This window comes from Ictalurus punctatus, chromosome 25 (genome assembly GCF_001660625.3).
Source record: "Ictalurus punctatus breed USDA103 chromosome 25, Coco_2.0, whole genome shotgun sequence".
Lineage (NCBI taxonomy): Eukaryota > Metazoa > Chordata > Actinopteri > Siluriformes > Ictaluridae > Ictalurus > Ictalurus punctatus.
In genome coordinates this window covers 6,519,133-6,537,201 of record NC_030440.2, presented here as the reverse complement: position 1 = coordinate 6,537,201, position 18,069 = coordinate 6,519,133, and the positions used below count along the sequence as shown (strand labels likewise).

General features: G+C 39.2%; 1 protein-coding gene across 5 annotated transcripts in view; it reads right to left on the bottom strand.

Annotated features, from left to right (window-relative positions):
* mark3b (MAP/microtubule affinity-regulating kinase 3b) overlaps nucleotides 1-17,558 on the bottom strand; it is a 62,480-nt gene extending 44,922 nt beyond the window's left edge. For 2 of the 5 annotated variants that reach the window (XM_017456295.3, XM_017456296.3), the window contains exons 1-3: nucleotides 16,835-17,550; nucleotides 8,952-9,143; nucleotides 8,536-8,589 (exon numbers count right to left, since the gene is read on the bottom strand). In XM_017456295.3, coding sequence (XP_017311784.1) covers nucleotides 8,536-8,589; nucleotides 8,952-9,143; nucleotides 16,835-16,885 — 297 coding nt within the window. In that variant the 5' untranslated portion in view covers nucleotides 16,886-17,550. Of the gene's footprint in view, nucleotides 1-8,535; nucleotides 8,590-8,951; nucleotides 9,144-16,834 lie in introns of all 5 variants that reach the window. The other 3 variants (XR_008393433.1, XM_053675644.1, XM_017456294.3) reach the window with 3 other exon arrangements.
* Between the last annotated feature and the right edge of the window lie 511 nt (nucleotides 17,559-18,069).

Genomic DNA, 18,069 nt, shown 5'->3' with positions numbered 1-18,069 from the left:
ACTACTACAATTACCGTTACTATTACTGTTACTACTGCTACAATCACTGTTACCTACTGCTACAATTACCGTTACTATTACTGTTACCTACTGCTACAATTACTGTTACCTACTGCTACAATTACCATTACTATTACTGTTACTACTGCTACAATCACTGTTACCTACAGCTACAATTACCATTACTATTACTGTTACTACTGCTACAATCACTGTTACCTACTGCTACAATTACCGTTACTATTACTGTTACCTACTGCTACAATTACTGTTACCTACAGCTACAATTACTGTTACCTACAGCTACAATTACTGTTACCTACTGCTACAATTACTGTTACCTACTGCTACAATTACCGTTACTATTACTGTTACCTACTGCTACAATTACCGTTACTATTACTGTTACTACTGCTACAATCACTGTTACCTACTGCTACAATTACTGTTACCTACAGCTACAATTACTGTTACCTACTGCTACTATTACTGTTACCTACTGCTACTATTACTGTTACCTACTGCTACAATTACTGTTACCTACTGCTACAATTACTGTTACCTACAGCTACAATTACTGTTACCTACTGCTACAATTACTGTTACCTACAGCTACAATTACTGTTACCTACTGCTACAATTACTGTTACCTACTGCTACAATTACTGTTACCTACTGCTACTATTACTGTTACCTACTGCTACAATTACTGTTACCTACTGCTACTATTACTGTTACCTACTGCTACAATTACTGTTACCTACTGCTACAATTACTGTTACCTACTGCTACAATTACTGTTACCTACAGCTACAATTACTGTTACCTACTGCTACTATTACTGTTACCTACTGCTACAATTACTGTTACCTACTGCTACAATTACTGTTACCTACTGCTACAATTACTGTTACCTACTGCTACAATTACTGTTACTACTGCTACAATTACTGTTACCTACTGCTACAATTACTGTTACCTACAGCTACTATTACTGTTACCTACTGCTACAATTACTGTTACCTACTGCTACAATTACTGTTACCTACTGCTACAATTACTGTTACCTACAGCTACAATTACTGTTACCTACTGCTACAATTACTGTTACCTACAGCTACAATTACTGTTACCTACTGCTACAATTACTGTTACCTACTGCTACAATTACTGTTACCTACTGCTACAATTACTGTTACCTACTGCTACAATTACTGTTACCTACTGCTACAATTACCGTTACTATTACTGTTACCTACTGCTACAATTACTGTTACCTACTGCTACAATTACCGTTACCTACTGCTACAATTACCGTTACTATTACTGTTACCTACTGCTACTATTACTGTTACCTACTGCTACAATTACTGTTACCTACAGCTACAATTACTGTTACCTACAGCTACAATTACTGTTACCTACTGCTACAATTACTGTTACCTACTGCTACAATTACTGTTACCTACTGCTACAATTACTGTTACCTACTGCTACAATTACCGTTACTATTACTGTTACCTACTGCTACTATTACTGTTACTACTGCTACAATTACTGTTACTACTGCTACAATTACTGTTACCTACTGCTACAATTACTGTTACCTACTGCTACAATTACTGTTACCTACTGCTACAATTACTGTTACCTACTGCTACAATTACCGTTACTATTACTGTTACCTACTGCTACTATTACTGTTACCTACTGCTACAATTACTGTTACCTACAGCTACAATTACTGCTACCTACAGCTACAATTACTGTTACCTACTGCTACAATTACTGTTACTACTGCTACAATTACTGTTACCTACTGCTACAATTACTGTTACCTACTGCTACAATTACTGTTACCTACTGCTACAATTACCGTTACTATTACTGTTACTACTGCTACAATTACCGTTACTATTACTGTTACCTACTGCTGCAAATACCGTTGCTATTACTACTGCTACAATTACTGTTACTATTACTGTTACTACTGCTACAATTACTGTTACTATTACTGTTACCTACTGCTACAATTACTGTTACCTACTGCTACAATTACCATTACTATTACTACTGCTACAATTACCGTTACTATTACTGTTACCTACTGCTGCAATTACCGTTACTATTACAGTTACTATTACTACTGCTACAATCACTGTTACCTACAGCTACAATTACCGTTACTATTACTGGTACTACTGCTACAATTACAGTTACTATTACTGTTACTACTGCTACAATTACCGTTACTATTACTACTGCTACAATTACCGTTACTATTACTGTTACTACTGCTACAATTACCGTTACTATTACTGTTACTACTGCTACAATTACTGCTACAATTACTGTTACTACTGCTACAATTACTGCTACAATTACTGTTACTAGTTTTACTATTGCTACAATTACTGTTACTACGTTTACTATTACTATTGCATGATCTATTTTGTGTTGCTTTTTGTTATGTTGCACTACAGGCAATTCTGTTATCTGGTCAATGCCAGCTCATAAAAGATAAACATTTGTAAAATCGAGTTAATGTGTATCAGACAATCTTTTTAACCACACAAATGGAAATTCTTATCCACGGCCTAGAAAAGAAAAAAAAACGGAAAATAAAAACATATATAATAATAATCTAAAGCATTTTTGAGGCCATCTGGGCAACATTGTCCTCAGATGTCTCGTATTTGTTCATCACTCAAGTGCTGTGAGGAACATGAAGATGTCTCCCCTCCCCTCTTAATCCTGACATGTTTGTTCTCTGCTTTCTTCGCTAGGCCATTCCAGGTAGCAGCTGATAAATTCTCAATGTGCTGTGGGTGACATGTTATTTGAAAACATGCCTCAAGAGGAAGGAAGGAGACTAACTCCTGCAAGGATGCACGTACGTTGGCACCGTGTACATGTCTGTGTGAGCGTAGCAGAGAGCCAGAGAGCTCAGTGACTTCAATACTGGAACACTATGATCCAGTATATCTAATATGGCAGCTGAGAACAAGGATTCCATTCTCTGCTGCTGATCTGTGTTCTAATTTCCTTATGAAAAAATAATTACAATAAATTAGTGCACATGTCTCTTGGTAAAATAACAGGAACAAGACAGACAGACAGACAATTGAGTGAGAAAGAGAGAGAGAGAGAGAGAGAGAGAGAGAGAGAGAGAGAGAGAGGATGAAACCTAATTGATAACAGAAAAATAGGAAAAGGAAATTTCCAGTCAGTGCGTTTACATGGACAACAATAATCTGATATTAACCAGATTAAGACAATACTCTGATTAAGAAACTAGCATGTAAACAGTGACTACGTCTACATGGACAGCAGTAATCTAAGTGACCTGAGTCAATTAGACCTGAGATTATTTGAGTGAGATAATATTGTGATTAAGGTCTTTACATGAGTCGCATTTAGAATACTCCATTCATGTTCCCGTGTTACATGTTACAGAACATAGTTCGATTAACAGCACACGTCATTACGTCCCCACGCCACACCGTCCGACGTCCCTCCAGAATTTCACGTATCAACATACAGTTCGTCTTCGTCATGGTACCGTATACAGTTTTGGGTGTTTTTATTTTAAATTTTTACGAAAACTTCAAGTGCGGTTAATTCTTTGTCATGCTGTACGTGCAAACAGACGACTGCTTGAAGCCGTGGGCTGCATCCCAAAACGCGTACTTACCTTCTATATTGTAGCCGAGATTCATGCATTTAGTCTACTACAGGCCTATAATAGGTAAGGTTGTGGACGCAGCCGTGCTCTCGTTTGCCATAAAACGGTTGAGCACTGCCATGTGAAAACTCCCACACAACTGTAATGCACATTGATAATGCGACTAAAACAGGAATACTCCACGTCTTAATTCCATTTGTGTTTATTTCGAGTATGACCTTAAACGGATTAAGGTAATTAAAAATTGCTGTTTTCATGGTAGTTTCTTAATCAGAGTATTGTCTTAATCGGGTTAATATCGGCTTATTGTTGTCCATGTAAACGTATTGATTGATTATTGATGACCTTAATCCGACTAAAGTCATACTCAAAGTAAACACAAATGGAATCAAGACATGTGGAGTATTTCTGTTTTAGTCGCATTATAGACATGTACACACCTTAATCACACTATTAACGTCGTGTGGGAGTTTTCACTGCATTTTGTGACAGGACATGTACGCACACGGCAGTGCTCAACCGTTTTATGGCAAACAAGAGAGCACGGCTGCATACGAAACCGCGTACTTACCTACTATATAGTAGGCGAGATATACGTATTTAAGCTATTATATAGTACGTCTATTTGCACTTATAGCATCGACAAATGGTGTGGTGACGTAATGGCGTGTGTCGTTAATCAATCCATGTTCTATAACATGTAAAACGGGAACATGAAAGGAATATTCTAAACGCGACTCATGTAAACACCCTAATCAGAATATTGTCTTCCTCAGAATAAGGTCAATAATTAGATTCCTGCTGTCCACGTAAACGTAGTCAATGACATGTGCTGGAAGCGTAAGAGTACTGTGGTAGTATAAGACTTAGAGATTGGCTATAATTAGTCATTACATTTCTTGTCATTAATTAAAACAGTTCTTATTGTGTAATTTAGACAGCGTATTGGAACAGGGAAGAACTGTTCATTTTGATGGTTATGTAAGGAATAAACAGAGTGGGTTATACATGGTGAAGCAGAGGGCTGTGGTTGAACGTCAGTTTAACAAGTTAGCAGGAAGTAACACTTACATTGTAACACCTATTTGAAAAAAAAAAAAAGAAAAGAAAAAAAAAGGTAACTTTTTTTCTCTCTCTTGAAGTTAAGAGAAAAAAAAACTCAGCTTTCCATGCTACCCAGAAACTGCCAAATCCCTCAACCCTGAAGACTTTCCTGTGCTGGAAAACCTGAATTTGCAACTTTACTTCTGACTGTTACGAAGTGCTGACACCTGATAGTCCTTCCAAAAAAATACTATATACACATCGCCACACAGAAAACATCTATAGGGTGTCTGCTATACAAGTCCCTGCAAGCTGATACTAAAAAAATGCTAATGTATTACAAGTGCATTAATATACACTTGTGATTTGCTTTGTAGTTGCAATTGCCTATCCAATTCTGACCAATCAGAATAGAGTATTCAACAGCACTGAGGTTTCTTTCATTTAAAAAATGTAATGCCTTCAATTTCTCTCTACGAGATAAGCATACATGTCCGGTGACTGTAGGCCACTGCTAAGCATCATTTAGCCACTGACAGGACACCAAGCCATAAGGATCTTCCAAAGCCGCACCTTTTGAACATTTGAAAGTGTTAGCTTGGTCGAATAGCACTCCCTGTCTTCTAATGCCATCTATAATAAGTGTTAATAAACATTCTAACAAATGTTAAATCTAACCCCTAAATAAAATTCTTGATAAATTCTTTATTCCGCTTATAACCATGAACCTCGGGTCTTTCTGCAACCGGGTTGTGCACACATCACTTTTTGTTTACGAACAACACTATTTGATGGTAGAACAGCATACTGTTTAAGGATTTAAATTATACGTTTAATAAAGATTTTAATAAATAAATAAAATGAATTACTAACAATGTCCATGTATTATAAAATCACCCTCACTTCTTAAAGTATCGATAATCAGTACTGAGTTGTCCTCTAAAGAAAACCCAGACAGGTCTCTCTCACATTTTGAGGTCAGATTATGACATAGTATTGATAAAATAAATAAATAAATAAATAAATAAAAAAACACAACAAAAAAACAACTATAAATAAATAAATAAAAATAGAGCAGGACTAATGCAACAATCTGTGGGTACTGCAAGTGTGTATGAGGTCACTGTCAGAAGAGCCACTGGCCCAGACACACACACACACTTCCAGTACTAAGAGATCTGGGGCCTTCCACTCCGATGCAAGAAATTACCCAATAAAGAGGTCACTCTGAGAGAACAAAACACACTCTTAACACCTGCTTACCAAATAATTAAAAACCTCTATGCTTTTGCTACATCGGCCTTTCTACATGCCTGTAGTGAGCCGTTAGTGGTTTGATGCAAATCTGGCACCAATAAGAGTAAGTAGTGTTACCGAAGACACTCTGAATAAAAGGCATTTATCTCTAAACAAAGCATCCCTTTTCCAGCATAACCTCTCACAACTCATGTTTCTCATACACCAGCTCTGAATAAAAAAAAAAAAAAGAAAAGAAAGGAAAAATAAACACTGCTTTGTGATTTTCCAGGATACAAGCGACTACTAAATCACCTGGGATAGCTGATCTGGATCATCTACACCCACACAGTTCCACCAACGCTGTCCGTCTACACGCAACGATTATGTTCAACAGCCAGCTGCTGCTAAGTGCTGAGAGGATTTCTGAGAGTTTAAAAAAAAAGGGGGGAAAAAATAACAAGCACCACAGGTGGCCTGATCTGATTAGAAAATGGCTGATTCTAAATGAAGAGACAGAACTCGAGGTACAGGCACTCCTCCAACACCCACCAATTGCATAAGAGCAGATGGAAATAGTGTCAGAGACAGACTACAGCGAGCAGCTGTGAGTGAGTGGATCAGGCGAGCCCTCTGTCTGAGAGGAGTCCTAGAGGGAAAAGTGCAGGATTTCTGAGCAGGGCCAACATCTCCGACTCAAACAGAAAATAAAAGCAGAACGCTTTAATTTTACAGCCAGAAAGACTATCAGAGACTCAAAAGTTTGTGGACACTTGCCGATCACACTTACGTGTGCTTTTTAAACATCAGAATTCCAGATGTAGTTCCCTTTGCTGTTATAATAACCTCCACTCTTCTGACAAGGCTTTCCACTAGTGTTTGGAGCATGGCTGTGGGGATGTGTGTGCTCATTCAGGCACAACACCTTTTCTGAGGTCAGGTGAGGAGGCCTTGGGTGCAGCTGGTGTTCCAGTTCATCCCAAAAGTATTCAGTGGGGTTGAGGTCAGGGCTCTGTGAAGGCCACTCAATTTAATCCAACCTTGGCAAGCCATGTCTTCATGATGCTCGTTTTGTGCATTGTAATGCTGGAACAGCTTTGGGCCTCTTAGTTCCAGTGAAGGGAAATTATGAAGCTACAGCATACAAACACATTCTATTCAATTGTTTGTGGCACCAGTTTGGGGAAGAACCACATATAGGTGCGATAGCCAGGTGTCCACATACTTTGGGCCATATAGTGCAGTATAACTTCTTATTCTAGTCCCACTCCTTGCATTCATTAAAACGGTTTATGAACCCTACATTATATGGTTATAAAAATGCATACATCTTACAAGCAAAGATTTCATAAGCAAAGATTTCCACCTAACGCATACTGAGTCTACATCACTAGTCAAAATTTCTCACCATTGTTTGAATATTCTTCAATAACTGCCTTGTGAAGGTTTATCATTTTGATCTTAGTGGTAAGAGATACGCCTTGGTGCCTAGCCCTTGCGAGCACAAAAGCATGTCGGGTCCATGAATGGAAAAAGCGTTTAGCCAATTTTCAATCTGAGAAAAACATAGACTCGGATTCATTGCCAAATATGATGTCAGCTTGAATAAGAAAGAGGCCACCAACATCCCTCAACGGGATTATCAAACCAGCCATGTTTACACGTTTGAGCCAAAACAACGTCAGTGTCTTACTGCAGATTTTTTTAGACTGTCCTGACAAATGAAAAATTCTGACTTGTCCCTACCATAGACTGTACTAATTCATCTGCGGAAGGGTTGAACCTCTGGGCCTCCACTGTACCCAGTGCCACAAGCTATCATTGTGTCCATGAATGGAAAACAAATAAAATCAATAGTCTGGAAAAACAACTGCGAGTTAATTAAAAGGAGAAAGCACGTCAATGAAAGGAACATTCATCTGCCTCAACACGATATCTAAAGCCAAATCAGAGAAACACTTTAAAAAAAAACAAAAAAAACAAAAAAAAAAACAAAACAAAAAACAAAGCTACTGGTCATGGAGCTTCAGTAACATATGAATGGAGAGCAGCAGAACATGAGAGGCTCACAGAGTAAGAGTCTCATCTTCAGCTCCTCCTCCATGATTCGCTGTCCTGACTAAGCGGTCGGCTTTCTGCACAGATGCATGCACTGTTATTAGTCCTGCCACTCTTTTGGATTTCATCGCTCCTGCTATTATTAGCTGCCTCATATGTCCAAGGCCACCGACGCTCCTTCCGTCAGCCGTCACTTACCCATCATGCCCGGCTTGGCACTAAAAAGCTTTGGGTTTTGTTAGCTAGCGCTAAATAGAGTCAGGCTGTACTGTGGTAAAACTGAACCATTTTGGATTGACCACAAGGCCCTTCAATACACTAATAACACAATCATCCGGGTTAAAAGCATAAACAAAGCACATGATATTTCCCCACAAAATGATAAACTGGAAAAAGGAGAGGCAGAGCGAGAGAGAGCGAGGGGGGGAGAGAGAGAGAGAGAGACCACGAGAGAGACGGGAAACAAATACAGAGGATATTATTATTGCAGTGGAGAAATCCAATATATTTACCTTTTGGAGACTGGTAGGATTGAGCTGCGTCTTATCAATAATTTTTATGGCCACCTGCAGGAAAGGAAGGAGACAAATGACATTTTACTGACTCTGCTGCTCACGGGGGAACAGCAATCATCTAAAGTCTGAAAGTGAAAATGACTTCAGATTCAGAATCGCTAGGACGGAGTTTAAAAAATGTCCAACACTATTCATATATAAATACAGCAGAAATACTTTTTTTTTTTTTTTTTTTTTTTTTTTTTAAAAACAACAAAAAAAATCTGACTTTATTTTGAAACCTCATCTTTTTAATACTTAAACCTGATAGAAAGTATGTGAAAGAGGAAATGGATAAGCGGGAAAAATCTGAAAAATGAAATCAGGCACAGGCAGAATGAAAGCCCTGGGGCTGAGCGATGTTTGAACCTCACCTCTCGTCCAGTCAGGATGTGTCGTGCCAATTTGACCTTGGCGAAGTTGCCCTTGCCGATGGTTTTGAGCAGCCGGTAGTTGCCAACATGCGGCTGCTCATCGGCACACGAGGCGATGGAGTTGCGGCATCGAGCCCCTGAGCGGCTAGATCTCGTGGCACCATCGTTCCGCCCGTCACTGTGCGAGGTGTGCTGGAGGTACAACACAGACAAAACCCGGAGCTCAGTGATCGAGCTTAAAGGCCTTCTAAAGGTGACACACTGACAGTTCCAAACCAATACACACAAGTAGTGTAGCGCAAATGCAAAGAGTTATTGTATGAAACCAATCCAGATTAGGTCAAATCAATCCAGATTACGTCAAATCTCCACATTAATCTATGCCTCGAGGGTGAGGAGATATCCAGACAGGAAGTCACATAACATAAAAAAAAAAAAAAGTGACCAGCAGTTGAACACAAGTGCTGCATTCGATTAAAACTTCTGACCGCTGACTCAGTAAATCCAATGAAAACTCAGAATTCCTACTCGTAAACTCCCATTTCCAACCAGTGACGTCAAATCAACATGGCTGCTCAGGCATCAACAGTAAACAAAGTAGCACCCCTTACCTTTATACAAGTTACGTGGTATATACACAAGTATTTGTTTTAGATCGATCAATATATAGGCCTAGACATATAGACCGATTCGATTGTTAAATCTAGAGCACTGACTACAAAGTTCATTGTTTTGAGGAGGAAAATGTGCTACTCATCACGGTTAACTGGCTAGCTTGTTGCCAACAAAAGACAAACATGTAGGCATCCATGGTTTCCCCCACTTTGTAGCCTGAATGCACAAAATGTACGACAATGTCATACATGACGCAATTCCGTAATTCAGCTTCCCACTTCTGAGGTAAATCAAATGCAGCATTAGTTTAAAACTAGCAAAGGGTAGACTAAGTTGCACCATAGAAATTTCAGCACGCCGAAGAACAGAAAGAAATACATTACACTAATGGTACTTCTTTATTTTATCTAGGATATTTTGTGTTATTTGAGGAAATGCCTATTTGCAACTTATCGACTCATAATCCTATCACTGAATTCTATATGCAGCTTCATTTTTACATCAGTGTTTTCTTCTATTACCACTTGCTGCAGGAAGTAACAAAGAAATGTGACCAGCAGCCAGTCACACCAGTTTACACAAGTTTAACTGTACCCAGAAACTCAAGATGGTCTCCTCAGCCTCAAGTTCAGCAAGTGACATCAAAACAACATGGCTGCTCCCAGCATCAACATTCATCACTATTCAAAAAAAATCTTTCAAAACATTTGTCATTTGAGTGCATGTTAAATGTTAAAGGTTAAGATCCAAAGTTCTACATTCAAGTCTATCAAAACACAAAAAGCAGGGATTCCTTCCCCTAGATCAATGTCTAATAACATTTTGTGCCTTCATTTGAAAATTATTAAATGAAAATCCTTCCTAAATAATCAAACAAATGTCCTAACTTCAAGAGAAAAGTGTTTTATTATAAATCTTTTCTGACTTTTTGCTTTAATTCAGATTTTTACCCAATTTTTTAAAATCATTTTTTGGCAAAATCAAAAGCCTGAAAGCCTCGACAGTAGGAAGGGATGTAAATAATGCTGGCTAAAGAAATAACAGCATGCCGTTTCCTGGATTTCAGCTATGACTTCCTCTTTCAGCAAGAAAGGCTTTCTGAGAGAATTTACAGTTTCAGATATCATCTGAAAAGACACTGCATTCTGAACCGGGTTAATGAAAGCACAGCTTTAAAGCCCCAAATAGAAATGTTTAAAACAGCCAGTTACCCGATGACCAACTTACTTTTAAGTCTATGGAAGCTGACGACCAGCATTGTACCACGATACAGATGTGAAATACTTAGAGCAATAACGTTACACATAACAGATAACGTTACGTAACCGATAATGATGCAGAAGTGATGATAAAGCACAATTTAGATACGACTGTCACCAACGATTTTTGGAATAGTGGCTAAAGCATGTGTGAATTCGAAAGAGCACGTGAACTGTCACTACGAGGTCACTAATTTCTGATGTCTTAACTAATAAAAAAAACCAAACAAACAAAAGTAATCAGACATTCCATAATGTGAGCGGTGTCACGATCCGATATGACCTACATGTTACAGTATCCTACATTGTATCATCAGCCTTTGCCTTCAACAGTGAGGTGTGCTTGCTCAGCAACCATAATCACATGCTGTAGGCTGCACACATCAAGTGAGCAGCTTGTTTCAGGAGTTTAACGCCAGCAGCAAACTAGGTTGTCACTGTGAGTTGAATGAAGGTCTCACAAATACTCAGGTGATGAAAGCTGCACTAACTGGACAGTGGTTAGAGTTCTCCCAGGTCATATTTTTGGTGTCTCCTTTTGTTGTGAAGTATGAGGTAGTAAAATAAAGTCCTGTCTGCTTGTAGACATTTTTTAGACTGTGGTGACAAGTAGCATCATTGGCATTGAGATAAAAAAGTGAACAGCTAAAAAAAAGTGAACTTCCTGGAAGGACAACCATCTCAGAAACAGTCCATCAATCAGTACATTACGGTAGAGTGGCTAGACGGAAGCACTCCTGAGTAAAAGACTTATGGAAGGCACTTACAGGACGTTGAGAGCATGAGGAAAAAGACTCTCTGATCTCATGAGACAAAAATCGAAGATCAACTGGCTAACACTATCCCTATGGTGAAGCATGGTGGTGGCAGTATCATGCCATGGCGGTGCTTCTCAGTGACAGGGACACTGGTCAGAACTGAGGGAAGAGTGAATACAGACACAAAAAACCAGAAAGGTCCTTAAAGAAAATACGCTCCACAGTGCACATGGGCGAAGAAGACTGGGGCAAAGGTTCACTTTTCTGCATGACAACAAACCAAAGCATACAGCCAAGTGGTCTAGCCAAAGCTCAGGCTTTAACCCCATAAAACCCCAGCTGTGGAGAGACCTGAAGGTGGCAGCTCACAGACGCTCACCATCCGATCGGAATAAATAACCCAAATGCAGGTGTGCAAAGCTGGTAGAGACTTACCCAAGAAGACTGGAAGCTGTAATTGCTGCCAGAGGTGCTTCTACACAATACTGAATAATTGCTCTGAATAGCTATCTAGATGAGCCATTTCAGTTTGCCTTCGATTTGTAATAGATTTGCAAAAATTTCTAAAGACTTGTTTTTTTCATTACGGATTATTGCGTGGAGAGTAATGGCCAAAAACTGTTCATTAAATCTATTACATCAAACAAACATCGCAAAAACCGAATGGGTCTGAATACGTTCCGAACCCACTGTATACATTTATTTTCTCATTTTGATCTTCAGAATACAATGACAATACGACTTCACTACAGCCGCCATAGTCAAAATATTTAGTATTGTGTCAGCCCTTGCTTTAAAAAAAACAACAACAACAACAAAAAGAATATGACTATACTGCAATAGCCATAATATTTAGCTAGTCATCATATCAATATTTCTCAACACTACAGGCTCTTTTATTTTGACACTATGGGATGTGAGATATGGAATACGCATCATACCACAATATTTGATTTTTAACAGTTAATGATATTGCTTTAAAAAAAAAAAAATCATCATCAAACAACTGGTACAAAATCGATCAGGCAATGATTTCTACACCCTTGTCTCTCGGCGTTAAACGAATGCCAATCCATCTAGGCTAGAGCTGCCCAAATTAGCACATAAATCGTTTAGGCAGACAGCTGAGTAATATCTGATGAAGGCCGACAGAACCACATGGCTATGGTAAAAAGGGAGCTGACAAGCTGGAGTTTAAAATAACTATAAAGATGAGGTAAGAAATATGCAAATAATGCTTGTAAAAATTATTACTGACAAGATATGGGTTGCATCCCTGTGAGCGAGGTTAGTCGTTATAGACGTGTCAGGACTGGAAGAGGAACTTCTGAAAGGATGGGTGTTTATGTTAAAGGCGGACTAAAAGCTATTGTGCTTATAATTCAGATATTTCTGGATAGCAACAGTCCTCATGGCTGGTTGGTTGGATGGATGGATGGATGGTCACAACACCACCATCGCCTCCAGGATGCATTTTCCAGCAGGTTGATCATGAAGAACTTGTGTAACCTTTCAGCCCTGCTTATGCTAATTACTCCGTTTTCCCCTTCATAGCAGTAGAATATATAAGGAATGAAACACTCATTAGCTTGATTATTATATTCCTCTTATACCAAACAATCTCGTTCTTTTTTTTTTTTTTAAGAAGTGAAATTGTACTTCTCACCTGTTTATAGCTACAGTTCATGTTATGGAACATTCGTTACACCTGTTAGCTCCTGTTATCACTTGCGTTATAGCGACTATAAACAGATGTTCCATCACTTTCTAGTGAAGTTACTGAAACCAAAATAAAAATGTAACTTGTCACAGAGAACATCCTCTGCCCTTCAGGAAAAGCACTGACACTGGAGACTTCTTCCATAAAAGTTTTAGAAGTATCAAAACATTATGCATTTTTTCTATATTAAAGAACACATTTTAATCCCTTCATCACTAGGTTTAGATTATGTGGCACAACCGCCATAAAAGTCCCTGTGAATTAGCCGTTACTATAGAAACGACAGTGTATTAGAACAGGCTCCTTCTGAACAACCAGAATCGAGAATTCAGCATAACTGTGGTATAAACGTGTTTACAAATGCTTGCGCGTCATTGGCCAGTATTTTCCAGCGTTTAATTCACATAATCCATTTTTAAGGCAGGGAAATACTGGCAGTGATTATTAGGATGATGAACAGACACTGACGCATGTCTAGAAAGCAATGAAATATCTACAGATCGCTCCAAAACCACCCGAGTCTGTGCATGTTTTTCTCAGTATGCAAGAGAACAACGTGAACAGGAATCATTTTTGTGAACGGTATTAATGCCAGTCCTGCAGGAACCCTCCTGGAGCTCATTGCAAATTCGGAGACGTTTGTCAAATAAAGCCGTGTCCAAATATTACTTATCAAGAGGTCACTACTGAAGGTCGCATACGTCTGATATTTAGAGAACATTTTATATTCAGGGGACTAGACCTGTATGATAAAATATTCCAACTAAAAATGTACTACGATTTTTTTTTTTATTTGAAGTCTTTAGACATGTTTAGATACATCTGCAATGAGTCTAACGTCTAATGCTCAAGTGGCTACTATTTCTGTGGAGCCCTCATTTCAAGTAGTCAAAATTAGAGGAATAAAAAAAAAAAAAAAAAATCTGCACACAGCCATGTAGGACAGCAGAAAACCCATTATAGGATAAAACCTTCTACAGCCTTTTCAGAGGACATACATCAGTTCAATACAGTCCTACTTTCTAACCTGATCCTAACGAATAAAACAAAAGGAAGCACTTCATTTATGCCCAAAATTGTTTTCATTTTCAAGTCGATTAAAAAAAAAGCTTTTATACTAATAATCCCTGCACGCTGAGTTAACTGAAATTCCCATTAAACTGAAATTATAAACACTAAAGCTTGGAACCGGCTAATGCTTCATACCTGGCACAGGATAAAACCCCTAGACATTTGTCCTTCATTACTTCAGAGTAAAAGAAAAACCCCCTGGAAACAACTTACTATGGTAATGCGGTGTCTCTTGACCGAATGCGAGCCCTTCATGTTAGCATTGATTACGTGAATGATGTCCAAACAGGCGAGCGCTTCGTTTTTGGGGACGCTGGCTGCTCATCGATCCACAGGCACGGACTGATGCTCGTGTCTGCACCCTATCCTTAGATTATTGTTGAGGGAGGGGAGGGCTAAGTCGCTCCTCTATTCATTCAGCCAACAGCTGGCTATTAACAGTTACACACTCCATCAGCCTTCAGAGGAAACACCACACTGCGTAGACTTCCACACATTTCCTCGTCACAGTAATCCTCACACCAGATCATATCAGCAAAGATCTGCCTTGGAGTTCATTTTTCACTTTCTTTTATTATTATTATTATTATTATTATTATTATTATTATTATTATTATTAAATTCCCTGTCTCTACTTGACTAAGAAATTACACGAGATCTTTCATGATCATTGGTTTGTCTACTAAAAATTATATTTAGTGTCATTTTAGGACCCCAGGACATGAAATATAACTACACTCTTACACTAATTTTCAATCTCAAAAGGAATTATGGATATTATTATGAACTTGTTGACATCATAACAAATAAGTGGTACAATCATCTAGGTCATTAGGACAAACGTAGAAATTGCATACGTTGTCTTAACACACAATTTGGAGAAAAAGTGTAAAGAATTATATATTAGAGATAGATAGATAGAGAGAGAGATAGATAGATAGATAGGTAGATATAGCTAGACAGATATAGAGGTAGTGTACATGTTTAAAAAAAAAAATAAAAAAAAACCCCACACTATATGGCCAAAGGTTTTATGTACACCTGAACATCACACTCGTGTTCCTTCCCCAAACTTCTGCCACAAAGCCGGAAACACACAATTGTCTTGAATGTCATTGTATGCTGTAGCATTACAATTTCCCTTCACTGGAACTAAGAGGCCCAAAAATGTTCCAGTATGACAACGCCCCTGTACACAAAGCGAGCTCCATGAAGACATGATTTACCAAGGTTGATGTGGAAGAACTCGAGTGTCCTGCACAGATCCCTGACTTTGAACACTTTTGGGATGAACTGGAGGACTGACTGCACCGCAGACCCTCTCACTGAACATCAGTGCCTGAACGAACACAAATTACCCACAACCACACTCCAAACTCTAGTGGAAAACCTTCCCAGAAGAGTGGAGGTTATTTACTATAATGCAAAGGAGAGGACTAAATCTGGAATGAGATTAAAAAACAAACAAACAAAAAAAAAAAACCACACATCTGGATGTGATGGTCAGATGTTCACAAACTTTTGGCCATATCGTGTATATGTTTTCTGGGCCCTAGTATTGCTAATAAACAAATAAAATCAACATGTAGTTCATTTTAGAACGCATGCACCGTGTACCCAGTTCGATCCTGAGCTTGAGTTACTGGAATTTCTGAGTATGTCCTCCCAGTCACCGTCTGGGTTTCCTCTGGGTTCTCCAGTTTCCTCCCACACACACAAAAAAAAAACCACTCCCATTGTATGCGGACTGGCTATGCTAAAAATTCCCCTAGACGTTTATGAGTGTGCCATGCTCTGCGACAGACAGGTGTCCCATTCAGGGTATATTCCAGCATCACACCCAGTGTCTCGGGCATCTACTCCGGCACCCTGACCAGGAAAAGGTGGTTGCTGAAGATGATTGAAGAGATGAAGATTCCAAGCTACATTTGTGTTGTAATTGTTCTCGGTCAATCCTACAAGCTAACGAGGTCGAATTTATCTTCACGCTACATAATCTGATTCTGACTAACACAATCGAAAAGGACAAGGAAAGCATTGGTTTTTTTTTTTTTTTTAATCCTGTCCAACATGTGATGTCTTAGTGACTTTTTATTTATTTTACAGAACTTCTTCCCTATGAAACCCACGATGAGGGTAGTTTTTAATACTTAGGCTACATTTAAATGAGGACAACCTTGATATTTGCTACACTAACATCAATATTGTGGTTTTTAGGACCTGACACCTCTCTATAAGGCTCATACAATGGCTCTTTGTGTGTCAATGTGAATTTAAGGAACATTACAGAAGTGAGTGGAAAAAGTAGCACAGGAACTTCCTCAGCTTCATCTTGTGCCACTAACACAAGTACTGGAGGAAATTTGAAGTGTATCAGGTGTGCCGAGAAAAGTTCGAGACTCCCAGGTTACTAAACATGAGACAAAACAAAATCCCTGAAGATGCAACAGCGAGACTTACATTTTCCGTGTCGCGCTCATTGACTGTAGGCAGTGGTGTCCTCGTTGACATTTTAACGCGTCTCGATCTCCAAAGTGCTTCTCCTTGTCCAAGTGTGTGTCTAATCGCAGCGCCTCGGTCTGAAGGAAGAGCACAAAGCAGTTATCCGACAGACCATGGAGGAGATCAGCTCCGACTGCGATCCAAAGGCGAACTTTCAGCACAACACACGCCGGAAGACGCCGCCACTCCACGTTAATAAAGTCATTTATCGAGCCGCATTACACCACACGGCGCTGTGATGTCCAACCGGTGGCACACAACACAAACTTGTGCAGTGCTGACCATGCGCCCACCATAACCGTACTCCAAAAAGGTGGCCAGTTAGTTTAGAAAGTGAACAAACGCTGTCAAAATAAAAAAAGTTGGTAACGGAACCAAGCCCATACAGTTACTTGGTTACTCCAGGCCCGCCGAACTGCACACAGCGGTTTGGCGAGAAGGAGGAGGGGACTTCAGGTTATAACCGCTATACAAACGGTCGGACGCGGATTTGGGAAGTTAGTGAAGTTCCGCCAAAATGCTCAGGACAAAACTGACGACGCGAACCTATTCGTTAAAAAATAATTACACCCAGGAATCCCCAAGTTTTGTTTCAGTTCCACCCATCCCAAAAACTAAGCGTCGCCTGTAGCTAGACTGCTGAATCCAAGATGGCCGCGTATTTGCTAAACAGCGCTAAGCCGAGCCCAGCTCTGCCGGAGGAAGTGATGAAAGAGGCGGCTTCAAAACTGATTGGCGCTCCGGCAGCGCGAGGCCTGTTTGGTGTTGCTAGGGTGATTACATGGACGGACAAAAATGAGGCTTTTTCCCACCCTTATATACAACATTTTATTTGATATATACTAAGAAATCAAATTTGTGTATCATTGTGAAAGATTATGTGCACTTATGTATATTAAAAATAAAGAAATAAATAAACGTTCTGTTCAGTAGTGTGCTAACTAGTAGTGCTGTTCTGGATGAAGTGTCAAACAGGCTGAATTTCAAAAGGCTACACTGCTATTGGAGGTCTACAGAAGGGAATTTTTCCTTCCTGACCTTTCACCTTTATAGGAAGTAGGACGCAATTTGGGATGAAGTCAAGGTCTTTAAAGTGCTCCTGACTAACCTGTGCTGGGTCATAGGTCGCAGCTGGGAGAGGCTGTTCTTTTGTCTTATGATTGGGTGGATATTCTGTTATGTCAGCTAGACTG